Source organism: Sphaerodactylus townsendi, linkage group LG02 (assembly GCF_021028975.2).
Source record: "Sphaerodactylus townsendi isolate TG3544 linkage group LG02, MPM_Stown_v2.3, whole genome shotgun sequence".
NCBI lineage: Eukaryota > Metazoa > Chordata > Lepidosauria > Squamata > Sphaerodactylidae > Sphaerodactylus > Sphaerodactylus townsendi.
This window is the reverse complement of record NC_059426.1, coordinates 151,790,320-151,813,808: the sequence shown is the minus strand read 5'-3', so window position 1 is coordinate 151,813,808 and position 23,489 is coordinate 151,790,320. Positions and strand designations below refer to the sequence as shown.

The 23,489-nt window shown below is 41.8% G+C and overlaps 1 protein-coding gene and 1 long non-coding RNA gene across 4 annotated transcripts in view; one reads left to right on the top strand and one right to left on the bottom strand.

Moving 5' to 3' along the window:
• Window positions 1–1,058: 1,058 nt before the first annotated feature.
• Window positions 1,059–23,489, bottom strand: part of LOC125426633 — a 63,420-nt gene continuing 40,989 nt past the window's right edge. Inside the window, exons 2-4 of the long non-coding RNA XR_007243552.1 lie at window positions 20,960–21,070; window positions 20,042–20,189; window positions 1,059–1,253 (exon numbers count right to left, since the gene is read on the bottom strand). This is a non-coding gene — a long non-coding RNA (uncharacterized LOC125426633). The remainder of the gene's footprint in view (window positions 1,254–20,041; window positions 20,190–20,959; window positions 21,071–23,489) is intronic.
• FOXN3 (forkhead box N3) overlaps window positions 13,961–23,489 on the top strand; it is a 166,295-nt gene continuing 156,766 nt past the window's right edge. For all 3 annotated transcript variants that reach the window (XM_048485180.1, XM_048485179.1, XM_048485178.1), the window contains exons 1-2: window positions 13,961–14,169; window positions 18,513–19,069. In XM_048485180.1, the coding sequence (XP_048341137.1) occupies window positions 18,527–19,069 (543 nt within the window). In that variant the 5' untranslated portion in view covers window positions 13,961–14,169; window positions 18,513–18,526. The remainder of the gene's footprint in view (window positions 14,170–18,512; window positions 19,070–23,489) is intronic.

Here is a 23,489-nt window from a genome sequence, read left to right as displayed (position 1 = left end):
AAAAGTTCTAGCGCTTGGCTACGAAAGCGTGATTCCCCTGCCCGAGCGGTAGAAACCACTTCAGAATAAAATACTTTGCTTTTGAAGAACACTGGCTTCCTGCACCTCACTACATTGCCTGAGCTGAAATCACTTAATGTTACCCGAGCAGCAGTGGTAACACTAGGATCCCAGGAAATAACTTTATCAGGGTGGGAGGGGGCTGTTGTGGGGACAGGAACATGGGAAATTTCCATGGCCATTAGCACACTGATTTCAGGACTCTGTTTTCTGTGATTCTGATCTATGATTCCAACAAAAACTTGTATGCTTTTTCCTTGTGAAGGTGCTGTTTTGATCCTGCATATACTGGTATGAACTTGCCCTGCCCTTTTAAATTTTTACTGACAGTATGCCATAAAGATATAATTTTATGTCAAGGTATACAGTGGTTATTCTGAGGGAACTCCAAGGAACTAGAAGAGCAACACACACTGAATAATAAGCTGTTTTAAGGAGCTACTGTGTGAAACTCTATGTGAAACAGTACCTTTTGTTGCATAACAATAATATTTTTAGAAGAAGAGTTTTGGATTTATATCTCACTTTTCTCTCCTGTAAGGAGACTCAAGGTGGTTTATAAGCTCCTTTCCCTTCCTGAGCTAAACCTTTAAATCCTGAGCCAGTCTCTCCACAACAGACACCTTGTGAGGTAGGTGAGGCTGAGGGAGTTCTGAAGAACTGTTACTAGCCCAGGGTCACCCAGCAGGAATGTAGGAGTGCAGAAACATATCTAGTTCACCAGATTAGCCTCTGCCACTCATGTGGAGGAGTGGGGAATCAAACCCGGTTCTCCAGATTAGAATCCACCCGCTCTTAACCCCTACACCACACTGGCTCTTTTTTAAAAAAATGTACAAACCACAGAAATGTAGCCGTAGAATTTATTTCCTTGTGTATACCTTAAAGCTTGCTGAGATTTTCTCCATGTCTCTGTAGCTTTTATAATACTCCAACTTAACTGCAAATGAAAATGTGATTGAAAGAGTTCAAGTATCCATTCAAATGGGGTAGCATACTTTTCTACAGATGTCATTGGGATGTGAAAGGGGCTCTTCCTGCCTGCGCTTCATCTCTTTTGGACCACGCAAACGATTCACTTTCTACTTACACGTTGTAGGCAGCTCCTGCTTCTTGAAATAGTTTTTTCTAGGTCTCCTGCCAAGCACTTGGTGGTGGGAAGCGCTGTCAAGTCACAGCTGACTTAGGGTGACCTGTAGGGTTTTCAAGGCAAGAGATATTGGGAGGTAGTTTGCCATTGCCGGCCTCTGCATGGGCTGAGAGAGTTCTGAGAGAACTGTGACGAGCCCAAGGTCACCGAGCAGGCTCCATGTGAAGGAGTGGAAAATCGAACCCAGTCCTCCAGATTAGAGTCCTGCTGCTCTTAACCACGACACCATGCTAACTGTCAAATGATGAGCCTGATGCCAAGCATTCTAGATATAATTTATTTAATCTAACAAAAATTATATCCCCACTTTCTGCCTTTTCAAGGACTATCAAGTCTACATGTTGAAACCATTAAAATCACACACGCATCATTAAAACAATTAAAAACAGAGCTGAAATATGTACAAACAGATTTTTAAAAAGCAATTTAAAAGCTGGTCAGGAAGAAGGGATACCTCAGGAAATGTCAAACAAAACAAAAAAAGTCTCCCCTGCTGGCAGAAGATGGCAACAGAAGGGGCAGATGGATCTTATTGGGTGGAGAAGTCCAGAGTTTTGATGCCCATTAGGGAGTAGAAGGCAGTGGTGGGATTCAAACATTTTAACAACAGGTTCCGATGGTGGTAGGATTCAAATAATGACTGTTAAAAAGTATTAAAATATTTTAATATCACTTTTTTATTTTAAGTATTAAAATATTAATATTTAATAAAATATTTTAAGTAGTTAAAAAGTTATATTTTAAATTTTAACAACAGGTTCTACAGAACCTTTGGAACCCCCTGAATCCCACCTCTGGAAGGTCTTTCAGGTATGTAGGTCCCAAGCCATACATGGCTTTGAAGGTCAAAACTAGCACCTTGAATTGTGCTTGGAAGCAAACTGGGAGCCTGTGTGAATGGGTTCCCACAATTGCCAGCTTGAGAAGAGATAGTGCGAAAGCAGTATTGTTATGAGTTGCCCAAGGCCGTGAAAGTCATCCTCCCATCACCAGGAAATGGGTGATTGGGGGATGGTATGCATACCTCAGCTAGTTACAAGTGAGGAACAAAAAGACAGAGGCCCTCTGGGCACAGATAACAGCAGGGCCAGGTGTGACCTTAGTTCCAGCCCCATGATGCCAGGCCCAGCAGAGCTAGGCCTGACATATGCACCACAGTGGCCAGATCTTTTCTGCCTAGGAAAGCCTGCAGTTGAAGCTGGGGAGAAGCACCATATGCCACAGCTACCATCTGCCTATTCAAGAGCACCTCCAGACTATAGATCTGTTCTTTCATGAGGCGTGCAACCCCAACCAGAATGAGTGCCACTTTAAATCCTGAGCCAGACCTTTTAACCACCACTAGTACTTCCATCCTGTTGGGATTAAGCTTTTAATTATTACCTGAATCAATTCCAAAACTGCCTCCAGGCTCTGGTTCAGAGTTTCTGAGACCTCCCTGGGATCATCCAGATTCACAGGGGTAGGGAACCTGCGGCTCTCCAGATGTTCAGGAACTACAATTCCCATCAGCCTCTGTCAGCACGGCCAATTGGCCATGCTGGTAGGGGCTGATGAGAATTGTAGTTCCTGAACATCTGGAGAGCCGCAGGTTCCCTACCCCTGATCCAGAAGAATGAGATAGAACCAAGTATCCTCTGCTCTGCATACTGGTCACATTGCAGCCCAAATCTCCAGATAACTGCACCTAACAGTTTCATGTAGATGTTAAAAAGTAAAGAGGACAAGATGTAACCTTATGGGGCCCTATAGTCCAAAGATCAATGGGCTGAACAACAGTTCCCCTCCCCCCAACCTTCTGAAAGGAGTTAACAACCACTTGCCTGTAATATATCTTCTTTAAATAGTGCAGAAAAATAAAAGGGGCAATCAGCACGAGACAATGGAGGGCAGTAGTCTGGTGGGGGATGCTATCAATAATGGTGTGACCCCACTTCCAGGAAAGCTCTGGATATGAAATCATGCCTGGCTAGGAATTGCTAGAATTTAAGTGATGATTTTTAGAAAGGACTGACATCACTTCCAGGTCTTTTTTCCTGAAAGTGCTGTCATGCCATTACCTGAAGCAGATTGTTTTTCTCCTGCCAGCCGCCCACATTGGTGGTAAACCCCAAGTTGGGGATCCCCCCCCCCAAGCAAGAATTTAGCAGCCCTATTCTTCAATAAGCTTTAATGGACTAAAATGCCAATGTGGCCTCCACTTGCTCTCTGAGAGTAATAATAGGGGTATAAATATATTTGTTAAGATCAATTAAAAATTCACAAACTAGTAGGATGACAAGATGGAAGGAAAGATATTACAGGTCATGATGGTACCACTCCACCCTGCAGTTTGTTAGGTCTTAAGATAGAATGTAATAAGTGACTCAGAACTTAATTAGGTTAGTCCATGTTTGATGCAATAAGATTTTGGTTTCACGAAGGCCTCAGAAACAAAAGAATAGCTGCACTCCCCTTAATATAATAAAAGCCACAAGTACCAGTTGAAACACATGTATTTTGAAAGGCAGAGTCCGGAAATAAAGAAAATCATTGTAGTGCTGAAGCAGAAGGTGATATTTTTGTATTAGTATTTATAAGTTCCCCTCAAAATGAATGACTGGGTTAAATGGAAGAAATCAAACTACCGGTATATGACTTTTACAGTTGGGGAATTATGGTATTGAATGGGAGTCTATGCAAACATGGAGCATCCTTCTTTGTAGGTAGGAATTTTGACGCCATTATTTGAAGAATGTAAATAGGAACTTAACCTGAAATTATTTTTAGTCAAGATGTTAAAAATAGATTTCAGAACGCTGCCCATCTCTTATTCAGAAAGCTGTCCATTTCACTGGTTCAAGGACATTATGAATCTTTGAGTGCAGTATATTTACTCAGAAATCTCCCATTTTATTCAGTGGAACTTATTCTCAGGTAAGTATGCATGAGGAATGTAGCCATACAGATTTTTAAATGCTGTTCATTTGAAGATTGGGAAAAAAATAAAAATAAAATCCTTTGCAGTGTAGATATGCGCTGACAGAGGGAGACCAAGTTGTGATTTCTCAGAGATGGACGACATATTGTGTATAAGCGTGTAACAAAACAGTGGCGTCTACTTCTGACAGGAAAATTAGTTTCGGGGTGTGTGCCAGCCAGAAAAGAATTGCATTTTTCCAGCCAAGGAATATTATTAATTTTCTGGAGGAATATGACACCCATATATAACAGAAGCCTAGCCTAGCAAGGAGACAGTTGAGCAATCTTGAGTGAGCAGCTATAGCCCCCTGAGCCTTGGGGCTAAGAGAGGAATTGACAGAAGAGCAAACATTCTGACCCAGGGCCCACAAACCTAAGGAACTCAGTGTGTCATTTCATGTTGTCTAAGGTCCTTTGAACCAGGACAAACAAGGTTGTAACTGTCCTGTCCTCAACTTTTACCTTTGACCTTTGGGGAAGTGGTTTAGAGATAAATTGGAATTAGTGAATCGAAATTCATGGTTATTAATGAATTTATCATCATTAAATGCTACTCACTAAATAATTTAGTTGATGTATTATGAGGATATTCCATATGTTTAAGTTTAACTGACCGCATGGGTGTGGGTGTGGGAAGAACTATGTTTCTAACCCAGGTCACCTTTGTGTAGCTTTTTCTTTAACAACAGCAACAAAAGTAGCACTATATATTCGTTGTCCTGAATCAGAGACTGTCTCTAGAAAGACCTACACAGTTTTTGGTGTATTTTTTTCCTCTGCAGTTCAGGAAATTTGGGGCGAGGATGCGGAAGAAAGGGGTGAAAGTGCTGAAAATGCTTTTTGTTTTGCAACATTCTATAATGCAAAGCTATATTCTAGCCAATGCACATTTTATAATCAGGTCATCTCCCCTATTCTGTCCCATCTAAACAACATTCTCAGGGGAATCAGATGGTATGAGGCAGGCACGCACACTTTTCACTGTTGTAGGCCAGGCTAGACTTGTGAGCAAGCCAGCAGAGCAACTTTTTTTGGTATATGTTAACCATGTTGATTGAAAAGTATGGGTGTTCAAGCATGCGTCATCAAGTGACACAGAACTGGCTCCTAGATCAATAGGATTATCTGTTTTTCTCTGGCTCGCTATGCATAAGACAAACAAACCAAAACTCTAAGGTTCCAGACAGCTACCAGTTGTTGCTCTTAAAAACAGTGGCAGTCAAATTGACCTATGTATTTTTGAGACACTTAACTTTTGACATTCTCTGCAAATAGTGGGAGAACGTCCTCTCTATTGTTCATTTACCTAGTTATCTCCCCGCCACCCCCCCCCCCGCCCCCAGAACATTCAGAGCTCTTTCATTGAATGCATTTCTGTAAGTGGGCTTAGCATTTGGTAACTTGGGTTATGTTTTAAAATACACACTCAAAACTGCCATGAGATAAGAGATGTTTGACTTAGTCATTCAAGGTTCGCTTTAGCATTAGATAAAACGGGCTTGCTTGCAGGACAAGCAAGGATAAAAGAACAATCATGTTTTGCTTTATAGGGCCATTGCTTTTAATTATTATTTCCTGTCGCTGGAAAGGACATATCATTGGCTTCCATGCAAGTAGTTAGTTTGGACTGAACAGGAAGATCCTGGACAAGTTCCACCCATTGGTCTAGTCCTTTCAAATCTAGGGTTAAAATAAACAAGTTGTGGTTTGTGGGTTTCAGGGGACAGAGAGGGACTGGCTTTGCTACAAGATCTGAGCTGGTGAGCAAATGATTGTCTGTTCTCAGTGTTTTTCCTTCTAGGTGTTTGTTGTTCTAATCCAACATCTGATCTTAACACAGCATGCAAAAGAAAATTTATTTCCCATATTATTGAGTGTTATGTGAATTTTTGTATTTTTATGTTATGTGAATCTTTGTATTTTGTTCCATAAAAATTATCACAGAAGAGTCTGAAATGTATGAACTGGTTTTAGCAGTTTACCTATCAGGTTCTTCTGATAAAATGTACTTAAATGTCAGATTCCAGTTCTGCATGTGGTGTGCAGCAGGCAAAACATAAGACTTGTTTTACTTTACTCATCTTTGGTGAACATGGAAACTTATAGAAAAGCGAAAGTGGTGAGCATACAGTTTCAGAAGAAAATCAGCTTGCATTTCATAGATTACAGCAAAGCTTTTGACAGTGTGGATCATGAAAAGCTATGGCTGGTTTTAAAGGAGAGGATGTGCCACAGCATCTGACTGTTGTGATCCACAACCTGTTCTCTGGACTAGAGGCTACTGCTAAAACAGAATATGGAGAAACAATGTTTTCCTATAGGCAAGAATGGATTTTATCTACCTATCTCTTAAATCTATATGCAGAACATGCCATAAGGAACACTGGATTACATTTAGGGGAACATTAACAATATGACATATGCTGATGATATGGCATTGCTAGCAGAAAGAAACTAAAGCAGGTCTATAGCTAAACACCAAGAAGGCAAAAGTGATGACTACTGGGGAATTACTCAGCTTCAAGGTTGACAATGAGGAAATAGAAATTGTTGAAAAATTTCTATTCCTTGGCTCTATCATTAACCAATAGGGAGACTGCAATCAAGGAGATTGAAACCAGGAAGGGTACCTCGAAGGATCTAGAAAAGATTCTTAAGTGCAAGACTGTGTCACTGGCAACCAAGTTCAAGTTAATCCATGCCATAGGATTCCCTTTTACCATGTATGGGTGTGAAAACTGGACGGTGAAGAAATCTGGCAGGGAAAAATTGATCCGTTTGAAATGTGTTGTTGGAGGAGTTTTATGGATACCATGGACCACCCAAAAGACAAATCAGTGAATTCTACATCAAATTAAGCCTGAACTGTCCCTAGAAACTAAAATGATTCCTCTGAGCATATCGTACTTTGTTACATAATGAGATAATAAGAGTCACTGGGAAAGACTGTAATGCTAGGAAAAATGGAAGGCAGCAGGAAAAGAAGGCCTATTATGGGATAGATTGACTCGATAAAGGAAGCCATGGCTGTCAGATTGCAAGACCTAAGCCAGGCTGTTAGCAACAGGACACTTGGGAGGACAATGATTTCCAGAGTTGTCATGAGTTAGAAACGACTTGACAGCATATACTGTATATACTCGTGTATAAGTCGACCTGCATATAAGTTGAGGCCCCTAATTTTACCACAAAAAAATGGGAAAACTTATTGACTTGCGTATAAGTCGAGGGTGGGAAATGCAGCAGCTACTGGTAAATTTCAAAATTAAAAATAGATATCAATAAAATTACATTAATTGAGGCATCAGTAGGTTAAATGTTTTTTGAATATTTCTTTCAAAGAAAACAGTAAACTAGCTCTGTCAGTGGAAAGAGGGTCAACAAAAACAATATGGTCTCAACAATAACTTTAAAAGTACAAAAACCTTAGCTCACTTAGCAGCCAAGCTAAAACACAAGAGTTAAAATCCTTCAAAACTGGATTTTTGGTCACGAGGAATGTTTATGTTAGCAGTATGAACATTTCAGAGTATCTTTAGGAGACCCTCCTGATGATACCAGCCAGGTTTGGTGAAGTTTGGTTCAGGGGGTCCAAAGTTATGGACCCTCAAAAGGCCCCATCTACTATTAGCTTCCATTGAAAACAATGGGGGATGGGAGCACCCATTTTGGGGATCAATAACTTTGGACCCCCTAAACCAAACATCACCAAACCTGGCTGGTATCAGCAAGAGATTATCCTGATGATACCACCCAGGTTTGGTGAAGTTTGGTTCAGGGGGTCCAAAGTTATGGACCCTCAAAATGTAGCCCCATCTACTACTAGCTCCCATTGGAAACAATGGGGGAGGGGGGACCCGGTTATGGACCCCCTGAACCAAACTTTACCATACTTGGGTGGTATCATCAGGAGAGTCTCTTGAAGAATCTCTGAAATTTTGGTGTGGCTAGCCTAAAAACTGCACCCCTGGTGGCCAACAAAGTAAACTCCCTAAAATATTTTTTAAAATACACCTGACTCGTGTATAAGTTAAGGGGGGCTTTTTCAGCACAAAAAATGTGCTGAAAAATTCGACTTATATGCGAGTATGTATGGTAATACACACGTGAAGTGCTATCAAGTTGCAGCAGACTTATGGCAACTACACCAAGAGGCTTTCAAGTCAAGTGAGAAGCAGAGGCGTCCACTATTGGCTTCTTCTGTAAGAGTCTTCCTTGGAGGTCTCCCTTCCAAGTACTGACCCTGCTTAGCTTCCAAGATCTGACAACATTGGGCTACCCATTAAAACCATTTCAGTAGGACCAACTGAAACATCACAGACTAGTGAGTGCAAATATTTACATTCCCCAGACCTTTTAATCAGGCTGGGTCTTGAGTTAAAAAAGAGAGGGTGGGGGTGAGTAGAGAATGTTTCAGAGAATGGTAGAAGAGCCCAAAAGTTTGTAGTTCATAGCTTTCTGAACAGGGAGATTAAGAGGTGTAGCAGATGTAATGAGATTACATGGTGATGTGTGGAAAGTAAGATGCGGTAAAGAAGCAATTAAATAAAGTTTCTGTCTTTTAAAATACAAAAACCAGCAGTTAACCAAATCCTCCTCGGTACTTGTGGAGATTTATACTAATCTTGTAACTGCCTGTGAAAAGTCATGCATAGCTAAGGTAAGATTTTGGCCCAAACTTGAGGTTATGTCCAGCAAAAGTCTGACGTTTGCAAAGCCAGATGTGATTTTAGGGAACTGAAGTTCTCCAGGTGTGCTGGGGCCTGATTCATTTCAGGACAGAAGACAGACTTTAACTTCCCCCTCCATGCTTATTCCTGTATTAAAACAGCCTTGGGCAAAAAGGGGGCTCTGGCATCATGTTTGGCTGTGCAAACAACAGCACTGGGTTGAGGGAACTCTGACTAGGGATACCATCCTCCAGATGGGACCTGGGGATCCCTGGGAATTACAGCGTTTCTCCAAACAACAGTAATCAGTTTCCCTGGTGAAAATGGATGGTTTTGAGTGTGGATGCTGTAGCATTGTAATCCCACTGAGATCCCTGTCCTCCCATGCTCTGTCCCCAAACCTCCAGGATTTTCCCAACCTGCATCTGGCAGTCCTACCCCCATTCCCTGCTGATGGTCAGAGGAACCTGACTCATACCAGACATAACTCCTAGTTTAAACCTTTGGGAAAAGTATATTGGGCAGGGGTGGGAACCTTCTGTTCACATAAATTAACCCATGTGATCAAGCTGGGTGTATATCTCCCCCTCCTCCCCATTACACAAAATGCACCTAAAGCTTAATGTTCTCATTAAAATAAACTGAGTGCTCAGAAGTTATTTCCATTGTATTTAATGTGGCTTAATCCAAAGGAAATTAGCATAGGTTTGTAGCCCTAAATTCTTAACAGTGCTTAAATCCTACCCATTCTGAACAACTTCCATTCGTAATCAAAACTTACTGTATCATTTTTGATGCCAGGCTACAGTCCCTACATGGCAGTATAAATGAGGCCTAATTCTTGGTTTGTTAGAAGGACTTCCTAGATCTTACCCAAACATGACTGAATGCAATTGTCTTCATACATCACCATCAGTAATGTGGAGATGCTGAAGAAATGCCTGTGAGATGCTAGCTGTGTACTAGTATAACTCTGTGGAAAATTTGGTCGCATGAAATGTAGAATAATCTGTCCTGATAGTTTTAGCTTCTGCATAAAGAGAAACATTCAGTGCAAGCAAAGCTACTCAGTATTGCTAATGAGTTCAAGAACTGCCTCCTGTTTTGTATCACTTCTGGGGAGGAGATGGAGAAGTAATAAGCTTTGGTCCCTTGAGACATGTTTTATGGGAGTAAAATAAGAGCTCAGTCCCCATATTATATGGAAAAATAAGCAGATCCCCAAGGACTTTGCCTGGTGGTTTTAATTCCCGTGCATGGGCAGAGGGTACAAATCAGTCAGAGGGGGTTAATCATATTATATATACATACATGTACATAGATGAGTGTGTGTATGTCTATATGTGTGTGTGTGTGTATGAGAAACCCGCTCTCTCACTGATTTGTATATTATATTTATATATATTTGCAGAGACTTGAATGATAACCATGGTAAGCCCCCATTTCGTGGATTTTGATCTCTGCCTGGAGTCTAGGGTTGCTAGCCATAAGCTCCTGTTTCCGTTGCCACTTGGAGCAGCTGTAGGAGAAAAAAACTGGACATCACAACTCTCTAGGAAACTGCCAATTCCTAGAGAGGTGTGATGTCACCTTTGAGTTTTTCCCAAAATTGACATCATGATGCGGCAGACAGCTGCCCTCCCATGTCCCTGTGTCAAAGAAAAGACACTAAACATAATTTCCAAAAGTGTTGAATTTTTTATTGCATGACTATAGGAGACAGCAAAAGCAGAATCTCAAATCTCCAAGCCCATTTTATACGTCTGGCGCAACTCAAACCTCAAAGGAACATTTTCCATTCCTGATAGAGTTTCTGTTAACTTAATCAGTAGCTGGCAGTGGGTTGCTTCTGACCAGTCTATTCCATTCTTTCAGTCATTTACCTTATCTTTGCTGACATGGCACATTCCACCCAGCCAATGTTCCTGTCCCATAGTACTCTTTGCTTAGTTTTCAATATGTCTTCAGGCTGGTTCATTTTACCACCCCCATCCCCCGCCCTGAGGTACCTTGCTGATTTCCAATGCCAGGCCAGGCCAGGTAACCTTAACAGGGACTAGACCTTAGATCTAATACCTGTGTGATAGTTCTAGACAACTGTAAGAATGGTATGAAAAAGTTAATTGTAACAGAGCCTAGATCCCTCTTGAAGAGGGGGGTGGGGGCAAATGTCCACAGTGGTATCCTGCAGTCTACTGTGCAATCTGACATGGAATAATTGCCCCACGCCATATATTGCATGCACTAAATAACCGGAGATGGAATATGGTTGGGGAGAGGAGAGCTGAGAAACATCATTAATATCTATTTGAGCCATCATCCTATAGTACTTACAGAGGTATGGAGAACTGGAAAAAAGTTTCCCCATAAAAACTCCCCCCTGCAATTGTTAATGGGAAAATTAGGACATTTTAGGGAGCACTAGCTTTTTGTGTGTGTGAAGTGCTTTTTAAGAGACTGTTTTACTCAATTAAAATCGTGTAGCATGAAAGTTTTTGTGTATGTTTACGACACATCCTACATATTTTAAGGATATGTTTGTTGTTGTAATAATTGTGATGATAATATGCTGTCATATGCCTGATAATAATACATTATTAAAGGATTCCGTTTTTTCAACATTATAAGCATTATATGCTGGTATCCCTACCTGTTGCGACTATAGTAGTTTGCGTTTAATTCTTACATTTTCATTTGTCTCGTGCAAAAGTTTTGTTCTATTTTCAATTTTATTTTTTCCTATCTCTTCAATGCAAGAATGAACATATATGTGTGTGTGAAGGCTGCATAGAGTACAACAGTTTTCAGCTGTCTTTACAGTAATGGGTATATTTACATTTTTTTCTGTAGAAGACTGAGGAATGTATACTTCTAAATTCCATAAACATGCCAAATAGTACAATGTTACAGCTAATGAAGTTCTAATGATGCTTTTTATCTCATTAAAGCAGTAAAATATATTTAGGTTTGATAAGAAAATAAACATTACATGTAACACAACCCCCCCTCCCAATTTTTAACTCATGGTTTCAAAATTCCTGGAAATTTTACATTTCTATCACTGCAGCCCTAAGCAGAGTTTTCCCTTTCCAAGGGCACTGGCACTATTTAGGATGACACTGTAAGGGGTTAGTGGGACATGAACCAGGGGTTTGAATCTTTGCCTTCGTCATGAACCTAGTCACTCCTTGAACCTAGTCACTCCTATTCCACCTTAAGCTTCAAGGAGGAAGAGTGGAATATAAATGTGAGGAATAGCTGAATCTATCCATGGAGGGAAAGCAATGAGCCACATAGCCAGCTGGAGTAGGCCATAAAATACATTTGCACAGATTTCTTGCTCAGTTACAAAGCCAACCCTCTCCACAGGCGGCTTACTTAATTAATTTTTATTTGGGATTTTTCTAATGCCACCTTTCCGGGAAGCCTGCCCAAGGTGGCTTTCAAAATAAAAGAAGTAACAACAAAATATTTAAAGTTAATAATTAAAATATAGCACTAAAGCCTGGCCACAGCGTAAAAATAAACTCCAGAACGGCTTAAAATAAGTCTGCAGACTAATGACACTAGAATAATGTTAAAAAGATCAGTCCCTTTACCTGGGTGAACAGGCACCCAAAAGAGATGCCAGGGAAGCATTAAGGGGAAAGGTATTTCATGGGCACGGTACCACCACTGAAAAGCGCTGTCTCTAGTTTCCACCTGTTTTATGTCTGCTGATGGGGGCACAGAGAACACTTGAGAAGCTCTCAGCTGGTGGAGAAAAGGTGATCCTTCAAGAAACCTGGCCCCAAGCCATTTAGGGCTTTAAAGGGAAGAACCACCACTTGGAGTTGTGCCCATAAACCAAGGGGCAGCCAGTTCAGTAAGATTGCTTCAAGTGGCAGATTGGGGGGATATCAAAGGTCAGCAGCCTGTAAATAAATTATCGAGTTCATATATTTTACCACTATGGTGTGGGGTGTGGGGTGTGGGGGGTGCCGTTTGGATTTCTACCTCAGACACTGTACTGCCCAAGGCCAGTTCTGCTCAGAGAGACTGGGAGAAGAGTTTTGGCTGCCTCTTGAGATGTGGCCATCTTAAAACACTATCAGGGCAACCGTGTGCACATTTACAGTCCCATTCTGTGGAGTGTGATCTCTGCACGGAGTCTAAGCGTTGCCAGCCACAAGCTCCCCCTTTTCCTTGCCAGCAAACTCAAGATAGGCTGCTGAAGTTGTGTACTTTTGTCAGTAACACGTCAGTCCTGGTCTCAGGGTTTCGTTTAAGAGTGCAGCACGTACCCCACATACGTAACGCACAAGCGGCGCTTTCCTCGAGTGGGGAAAAAGTAACATCAGGAGTCACCCCAAAGGTGGTTTCTACTGCAGTATCCCCGCCCCCCGGTTTTTTTCCAAGAGGGAAAATACAGCTATCAAAGGGGTGGGGGGGGAACGACGACAGCACTTCTAACCGAGCTTTCGCAATGCAAACTATCAAAGGAGAGGTGCAAACTATCAGAAGTCACTTTGAGCTCTTTCTATCCCACGTAGGCGGGAGGGAGAACGATTGGGGGGGGGCAGTCAAAAAGGGAGGGAGGTGGGGGAATATGTGCAACGTTAAGGACTCTCTAAGAAGTGGTGCAGACGGAGAGAAAGGCTGGCAGCAAGCGGCGGCGGCGGCACGAGCAACCTTGCTCGAGCATTTCCTGTGAGCGATCCCAGGCCGCGGACGCGGGCGGAGGTTCAGCCTCGGGCTCGCGTTGCTCGGGCGGCCGCCGCGCTGTATGTATTATTGGTGCGTGTCTAAAAGCTGCCTCCCCTTTCGTTTTTTCCCTTGTGCAATTCAGATCGTGGTGCAATAAAAGCAAACCGCCCTCTTCCTGCTCCTGTTCTCCTCCCCCCGCTGCGTGGCTCAGCCCTCTCCTTCCCGCGGTGGCGGCTCGTCTCGCCTGGCCCTGCCCACGTTTTCTCCCTTCGCCGTCTCTCCCTCCCCTTTTCTGGTCATGTGTCACCCCCTCTTTTTTTTTTTTTGTTTGCAGTGGAAACAATTTAGCGTTCTTGTGCTAGCTCCGACCCAAGCCGCTACTCATCCGTAGGGAGGAGGAGGAGGAGGAGGAGGGAGGAAGGGGGGGGGGGAGGAAGCTGAACCAGGCGGGGGAATTGCAGCAAGGTCCCATGCCCTCGCGTTTCTTCCTCTGCTCTGGGATCCCCGTCTCTCTCGCTTTCCCTTCGGCCACATTGTCGGCTCCGGGCTGGGGGAGGGAGCGATGCCTTGCTCAATCGGATGAAAGTTTGCATAATGATCAGGAGGAGACAGCCGTGAAAATCTCGACCTCTCCCAAGCCAGGTAAGTTTTCTGGTTTTTTTGGTACATTTTTTGAGAGGCGGGGGGAGAGGATAAATGCACGGTTCCCTTGTCGGTAAGGTTGCGTAAGATTATCTGCATTGGGGGGGGGGAAAACCTGGGGGGGGGGGGAGAGAGGGGATCCCGCAACGTCAATGAGTGTAACAATGACTGAAGGTTTAAAAACAAGATCCTGATAAGTGTGTGTGTCTGAGATATATATTATTTCCCTTCTGTTTGGTTACCTGAAGCGACCAAGGAGGAGGATAGAAGCGAAGAGTTTCTAATGTTTTGCTGCTGTTTGCCTGATTTTCTAAGACTCTAGAGTTGGCATTGTCTGTTAAAGTTAGGAGGAGAGCAAATTTGCGCGTAGCCGGGGAATTCTCCAGTCTGTTTATCTAATATCTGCGGATTGCTCTCTTCTTGTTTAAGTAGGAGTCTCTTTGGGCTGTATTTCCTCTTAATCTTTTTCAAAAGAAAGGATCCTTTGGGGATCCCCCTCCCCGAGTGGAACGTCCTGCTTTTAATAAATGCCACAACGCTTAAGGGTTTCTTTTTTTTTTAAGGCCCCTGTAGGTTTCTGAAGTCTAACGCCCAAGTTTTGGGTTCCTGGCGTGAGCTAGGAAAGGCCAGGATAAGGTTTATGACATCTGACCAGCATTTGAAGGTATGTCTGCTGCAAATGGCTTGGAGAGGCATAAGTGCAGTTTTGCAGTCGCCTAGCAACGCCATTGACTGATTCGAATCGCAGCCAATCACTGCGCTCCTTCTCCCCTTCAAATGTTTTTGACTAGTACGGGAGGGAGTGTTGCAATGTGCAGGAAGAAAAATTGACTTTGGCTGCCTGCCTTTTCCTTCCTTTGCTCTGTTTTTCTTTTCCGTCACAACGATGCCCTTCTGTGTTTAGGATTTTGTTGTAGTCTGTGACATACATCAGTTGGACAAACCTCAATAACTGCAGATTGACTTGGCGCCCCCCCATCTCATTTCTTCCCTCCCCCTTTTCCTGTGTCTTTACCATGTTGTTTTTTACAACTGGAAATACAAGAGAGTGTGACTGTTTTAGACAACAACAAAGTTTGTGCTGGGAGTGGGGGAGATCCCTCCGGACCAGCTAGAAACCTATCTGCTGGAGCTGCAGAATTGGCAGCAGGTAATCAAATGTTTGCTGAATTGCCACACTTCAGGTTATTTGCCCAGCTGTGAAACACAGAAATGAAATTCCTTAACAAATGAAGGCTGGTCATAGCCACCTCTCTAGTGGCCCTGCATCCCAATTTCTACCTTTTTTCTTTGGTCCTGCTTAAATCTTTACTAGGATTTGTGTTACGCTGCGTAAGCTGCATCGTGGTTTCCTTTGCAAAGTGCTCAAACCTTTTCTTGCTGTCCTCAGTATGCGAGCATGACTCTTGGGATTTGAGTTGCTTGAAAGGTGCAGAAGTTCGTGTGCCTTTTGGCAAGAGATCCTTGCAAGACAATGAGGTTTCTACACTTGAATTTTTGGCAGGAGGATCAAAACTGGCACTAGTTAAAGTAAAAAGAAGGCGGTAGATGTTTAAATGTATATTTGACAGAACGTTTCCAAACCAGCCAAAGACAGACGAGGGATTTCTCAGTGGCTTACTTATGTCTTTAAAGTATTGTCAATGGTATGATCATAAGTGCCATTGAGGTGAAAAGGCATTTACTTTGTTCAAGATCACAGCATGAAGTTCCCTTGTTTACACTTAAGGCTGCTCTCAGAAATGGCTTGTATTACAAAGTCACTGTGTTTACTACTCAGAGGAAAATGGTTTGTCGATTGCAGTTTAAAGGGGGGGGGGCTTGAGTTAGTCAGTTAAGCTTAATCTTTCAGAGTTTCAGGATTGGAGCTACTGATATCCATCAATCCACCGTAAGCTTTTAAAGAGGAGTCATTATTTTTTTGTGTGTGTGTGAAAATTGATGGTACAATACATCCCTTTGGGAGGATACTGGCAAGTAAGCACATTTAAACTGAAAGAGAGCAGCATGTCGTCATAGCAACAGAGCAATTAAATTATGTTGTCAGCCATGATATAATTTTCCTATTTAAAAGCTTGCTCCTGGGACACAAGTTCTGTTTGTACTGAACTCGTTTGTCTCCTGTGCTCCCAGTTGCAAATGCAGTTGGGATGCACAAAAGGATGTATCGTTTAGGGCCCATTTCTCTAGGCACCTCCGTCCGCTCCTCACCTTGGGTACTTGTATGTTTCAATTCATTAATAGCACCCTTAATAGGGCTACCTCAGGGGGAAAAATGCAAATCCTCCTTTTGCACAGTAGTCATAAAATGCAGATCAGTTCATTGTATAGAGTAGAAAGCCATCTTGAGCAGTAGGAAGAGGGCAGTGTGTCCCCTTTCTCTCAAACATTTATATAGGATGCGGAAGAGAGGTGGGAATGTGGTTTCCAAGTTATTTTCTTGGCCTTTTTAGAAGTGCACCGTTTAAGCTGCGCCCCTTTAACTTCCTTTGTTTTTATTAGGTTTTACAGCATTTCAACCCGCTTTTCCTGGCTTAGCTCTAGTGTGAAATGACTGCAATGCACTCCCCCCTCAAACGCTAAGCGGTTTTTGTATCCTTCTTCAAATGAATTTCTGTGCTTTACCCCAGAGCACAATCTTTCTCAAGTCTCTGCTTATTCAGGGCCTACTTTTTCTTTAATAACCTCTGATGTAATTACCACTTCCTCTCATGTTGCTATAAAGTATCTCCTGGTCAGCATCAATCCCCTTCCAAAGAGTGATGTTCAGCATTTAGTGCTCTGAAACAAACCCCTTTGTGATGCAGTGTTTCAAAGTTTGGGGGGCCTCTGCCAAACAGTTTTCTTTTGCCATGCCTACGAGTTTGCTTTGAGAGTGATAAAGGCAAGTTTCACTTCTCAGTTGTTGTTTTTCTTTTAAAACGTATCAAGCAAGAGCCTTTCCTCTTCCCTTGTAATAGCGTTTGCTGAACTGTAAAAATGCCTTGCCTCTTAGAGTTAAAAAAAGTAAGTAATGTTGCACTTCCTGTTAACCCCTTCTGTACTGTAATCAGCATGTTTTTGATTGACACTGTTTTTGGGTGTATATTGAGATAACCTTTCATGTTTCTGTATTTTGTGCTCTTACAAAAGCTTGCATACTTCTAATGAACAAAAATTGGTCCCAGCGCAAGTACTGAGATTCGCTGTTGTTTTTATAACAAAGAATCAAGCCTTTGGTAGAAGGATTACCTGTTTTGAATCAGTATTCAGGGAACAAAGAGCTTGCAAAAGATGTAGCTTTGATTAATTTGAAGATAGTGATTTGGACTGGATGTTTACAGCATAGGTTGGAAAAGGTATTGTTGAAGTCTTGAGCATTGTTGGACTTCACTGACTGTTTTATGTTATGAATTCTTCACTCTGTACATACTGCATATGTTCCTTGGTGTTTTGGTTTATGTTTGATATAATAAAAATATAATGTAGCCTTGCCTATTACTCCCTGTGACCAATATAGAAACAGCCTCTGCTGGTTAATATGATGTCAGTCTTCATGCTTTCTTCTAGATCATGCTTATTGTATTTATCACTGGCTCTCATTTCAGTGAAATGTGTATTGCTGGGGGTGTGTCTTTTGGAGGCGGAGTGCATTCGTCTGCGTCTCTGGATCTTGGCAGTGAACCCCAACGGCCGAAGCAAAATCTTTTTGGACTTTATTTAGGGGCAAAAATGTTAGTAGTTGTAGTCGTCAAGTTCTTGGGTGTCATTGTGGCTGCTGTGTGTATAAACATGGAGTTTTGTCTGCTTGCACATTCAGCTAGAGCAGGCGAGACTGTAATTATAATGTGGCTGTGTTCATACTGGAAGCGGAACAGCTGAAGTTAATCTGAAGCAACTGGTCTTAAGCTCCCCATGTTTTGTGCTTATTACAAGCAGGAGGGGTGACACTGATATTTGCACATGTAGTCAAGCCCTGCGCATGCTTGCACAGAAATAGGTCTCACTGATGTTACTGAGGGCTTACCCTTCAATAAGTGTGTATAGATTTGCAGCCTTAATGATGAAATTCTAGGATATATGTTCCTCTTTGGATGAAGTATTGTACATGGCCAACAAAACAAAGCATCCCAGGATTGTCCTTTTGTGTCATTCCAAGGATTAAAATCCAGTTGTTTTCCCAGCCTGTATATCCTTTTACTTAACAGACCTTCATGTGTGTGCCATGTGGCTTTTTAAAAACTTCAGAAAAGGCTAGATTGCAGACTTGGGGGGTGCAGGGAGAACTGATGCTAACTCCAGCATTATCAACTAATACTTCTGTTTCTATCCCTTCCCTTCAATGTCTTGGATCATTTCACCAGGAGCCTTCATCTAAATGGGTCCAGTTATGCCTCCCAGTAAGAAGCCGGAGGGCTCGGGGATTAGCGTTTCCAGCGGACTGAGCCAGTGTTTCCGGGATAGTGATTTATCCAAGACACTTCATGATGATGAGGACTTGGATATCTCTTTGCCTGCTCTCCGATCAGAAAAAGGACCCATGGAGGATGAAGAACTAACTAACTTGAACTGGTTACATGAGAGTAAGAACTTGCTGAAAAGTTTTGGGGACTCGGTGTTAAGAAGCGTTAGCCCCGTGCAGGATCTCGATGATGATACCCCTCCATCTCCTGCTCACGCGGACATGCCCTACGATGCCAAGCAGAACCCCAACTGCAAACCACCGTACTCTTTTAGCTGCCTCATATTTATGGCCATCGAGGACTCTCCAACCAAACGACTGCCTGTGAAGGATATATATAATTGGATTTTGGAACACTTCCCTTATTTTGCAAACGCCCCCACTGGATGGAAAAACTCCGTGAGGCATAATCTGTCGTTGAATAAGTGTTTTAAGAAGGTGGACAAAGACAGAAGTCAGGTGAGGTTGGAACAATAGTATTCTCCTTGCCTGCATGATCCATTTCAACTTGTGTTTTTGTTTTGTTTTTCATTTTGAACAGCCAAAGCTGTGCATTCGTCTCACTTCTCCCCATTTTTCCAATTTTAGTTAATTTAGAAAGATGGTACTGGTATTAGACGGGTCACTATTGATAGCATTGAAATCACGTGCCCAAGTACAAGAAAGGTTTCTTGTGCGTGTGCATTTTTGTTTTTGCGTGTGCGTGTGAAACTGTCGCTTTGGGTGACTATTGTGGCGTGTTTCCAAGTATACAGGATTCATATAATTGCACTGTGTATAGACTGGACTGCTTGGATGGTTGCCCCCCACCTTCTATTAATTTGGTTCCCTATAGGCAGGCTGTGGTCCTGGGGAAATATCAGGTTGTGGGTCCAAAGGTTCTGTAAATGTAGCTCATGAAAGCAGTTTTGATTGGGTTCACCTTTGCTTAGTAGCCTTAAAGATGCCTCCTAGAAGCCCTTGCTGAGGATTGGGGAATCTTCCAGAACAGTGTGTCACACTGAAGAATGGGGTGGTTAAACAAGAGCAAAGAACTGGCACACCTTTATTGTAGAAATACTTGTTCTTCATCTTTTGAGCTGCACAGGCATCAAGCCACTTGGTTTTATTATACTTTAGATTTCTTTCACTTGGTGTTGTATGTTTTTGTTTCTAAATTATAATTATTTTCACATCTGTTCTTTCAAATGGATGTGCCATGTCATTCAATTTGACACATAGCCAGTTTCCAACTACGTATTTCTATAGTACGGACCCTGTACTCAGTATGTGGAGGGAGAAAATGGATAGTGAAGAGACTAAGGGAAAGTGTCACCTGAGTTATAAAGAAGCATGTGATATCAAGCTGTACAGTGTCTGAGCCATTATCTCTGGTTTGCCTCAGAGTGTGAGGAGAAGAGAAATTACTTAGCCTCCCCCTTCCCCAAATACCTGCATACATCTTTCTTTTGCTTCTGTTTGTCTTGCCCAGGTGTGCCTCTGCTCCCAGGCCTCCTCTTCTCCTAGCTCCGCTGAGGCAGTTCTGTGCAAAAGTGTGTTCTCGTCAGCAAAATACCGAAGGGTACAAGACCCCTTCTCTCTTTTTAAAAAAGATGTATTTTCATGAAAAATATAATGAGAACAGAATGGGGGAAAAAAGAATCCAAGTAAATGTTACGATTATTAGTAATATTACAAATATTACAATTATATTGGAAGACTAAGAAATAAAATTGCACATATGATATTATACACAGTAATCTGAAACAGTAGACACTTCATTATAATAGCTGTTATTGCCAAGATCTTTTTATCTTCAGCCCCTGCCGCTCTCCGTTAGCTCTAATCCCCACTCTGTGCCAAATGCGCTTTGACCCTGAGTTTTGCCAACATTGTTCTCTGATATTTCCTTTGTGACAACTCACTCGCCACCACCTTTGCAGCCCTGGGTTTTTTTTTTACTTTACGTTGCTTTACTTGACTGCTAGTTTCGCTATTCTTGAATGCTGTGCGAAGAATAAAGGCAAGTCACAGACTACTGATCTCTTGTGAAATCCTAGTAAGCTTCAACAAAGTTATGTGGCCATCGGTAGCAGATTTCTTGGTTGTGAGGCTCACAATTACGTTTTAGAGGTGTTTGGGTACAACTGCTAGAACTGCAAAGTTGTGCTTAGTACCTTGGGGGGAAGTCCCGTTTCAGTCAATGGTGCTTGCTTTGAAGTACTAATATGCACAGAATCTGCAAGTCTGTTTTTCTTACAGAAAGTGGAAGGGTGAACAATGTGCTAGACATATGCTTCTGTCTTTTTCCTGATCCATGGGCAAGTTACATGTATATATATATATGCAGTCGTAAGCAGGTCTACTCACTTGGGATGCCCAGGGAAGTGTTCTCTGGATGGCACTATGTGAATCTTGAGTATTTCTCAGCTTTCAAATGGAACTCTCTGTTCTTGAAAGTGCTGAGTCAACTTGCTGTTCCTTAAAAATTGCAAAGAAACAAATGCCTGTTATGGATTCAGTGGCTGACCTTGGCTAATTCCTGAGCTGAACAGATCCTTTAGAAGCAACCTGTGTGTTTATTGCAAAAAGGAATGTATTGTCTCTTGTGTCCAGCTTTGCCCAATGATCCACTAATATGTGTCTGGTTCTAGGTTGGTTGATATCAGAGTTCTGTTAAAAACTAAACTGATCTTGGAAGCAAGGTCCACCCCAGGATATAGTAATGAGTTCAACTTCCAGTCTTTTATAAAATTATTTTTATTTGGATTTAAGTGTAAATAATTGTTTTCTTTTTATTTAGCACATGGTTTAATTATGCCTAGGAATTTTTCTTATCAGTAATTACCTTGTTGCCAATAATTGTTTCCTATTGGCTAGTTATTCAGTCAGTATGGCTTTAAAGCAAGATAAGACTTTAATATAGGTTAGTAAAAAAACAGTAGCTGGATACAAAGCATAGCTGTGCTTTATGAACCACTGGTCTTGTATTGTTCATATGGTTTCAAAGTTAATATGGCAGGTTATTAACAAATCTGTCCCATGTTAATTGAGATACATTAGTTATGTGCTGTGCAGAAGAGATGGAAAAATAATTTTTTCTTGCTTTTGCACACAAGAGAGCCAGAGTGATGTAGTGGATAAGAGCAATTGATTCTAATCTGGAGAACTAGGTTTGATTCCCCACTCTCACACATGAAGCCTGCTGGGTGACCTTTGGGTAGTCACAGTTCTCACAAAACTCTCTCAGCCCCACCTGCCTCACAAGGTGTCCACTGTGGGGAGAGGAAGTGAAAGTGATTGTAAGCTACTTTGTAATTTTTTACAAGAGAGAAAAGCAGGGAATAAATCAAACTCTTCTTCTTTTCCAAATGCAACAACAGCAGCAAACTCATCTTTGCTCCAAGCAGTAGCTAAAAAACTTCCCAAACCCATTAAAAATTCTACAGTTTGTCAACTTTGTTGTTGATGTTTTCCACACATTGTTAATGTTTTTTAAAAGTATTCTATCAGTGTGATGTCATGCTATTGGGCCATTTTCATATTCGTGAAAAAGCATACCAGAAAGTAAAACTGTCCCCATCTAAACAAATCTGCTGGAAAATCTTTTCTCTCACTTTATCTGTATTTGTCTCTTCTGCCTTTTCTGCATTCTGCTGGTCAGGCAGCTACGACTTTTAGTGAAGGAAGGCATTTTACAGAGTTAGTTTTCCAAAAGCATGTGTGCTTATAACTTGCCCCTGCTTCATTGACTAACTTAAATGGAAAATTTCAGTATCACAGTTTTATGAACTCAGAATGGATTTTCACCAAGCCAGAGAGGACAAGGCCTCTGGAATGTATGATGGAATCTAAGCCACAAAAAAAGGAAATTGAAGGCATGTTGCTAGTGCACAAAAAGTAGGTCACAAACTTGACCATCAGGGAATTTTTTAAACTTCTATAGTTCAGCCATTTTAACTCTGATTTTTTTTCCCTGAAATTGGGCCAGATCTTCAAATAGATTGTCTGTGGCATATCTAAGAACAGTGGTCCAAATTAAGGCAATCATTGTTGTGATGATAGATATTTTCCGGTGTTATAATAGTAGAATGTTGCCAGAGTATGCTGTAATTATACTGGCAGGCCCACATAAACTTGCTTGATGCTTCACTTCTAACCAACTTGGTAAATGTTAGGATTTTAAGGACACTGTGTGGCAGGCAAAATGGGTAAGAAATACTACACTACACTTCATTAAAAATAATAAATCTTAAAAAAAAAGAAATACTACACTACACTTCTGCGTGAAATGATGAAAAAAGCTTTCAAAGAGTTGACAAAGTTTTTGGGAAAAGGGTCCTTGTAGTTCTTGGATTTTGAGTTCTTGATTTTGGATACAGTCTTCCAGAGAAGCACCATGTAGAGTACATTGCAGTAATCTAATTTAGCTGTTAACAGGTCATTCATCACAGTGGCAAGAACTTTTCAGACCAGGAAGGGCTAGAGCTGGTGAAAAGCACATCTGGCCATTGCTGCCATCTGTTTATCTAACAGGAGATTCAAGTCCAACAGCACTACCATGCTTTGAATTACTCTTTTAGGGGGCATCAAAAGCTGCCATGAAATCCAAAAGGACCAATAGGGTTGCATTACCCTGTCTGTGTCTCGGCACAAGTAATCTACCAGGGTAGCCATGGCCATTTGAGTCCCATAGCCAGTCCTGAAATAAAGTTGGAATGGATCGAAACAATCTGCTTCATTTATGGATCCCTGAAGTTACCTAGCTGCCATTTGTTCAGTCTCAAGTCACTTTGATCAAAAATTGTACATTTGAGACCAGATGATAGTCATTCAATTCTCCTGGGTCCAGCATATTTCTTTTAAGGAGTGGATGCACTACTGCCTACTTCAAGGTAAG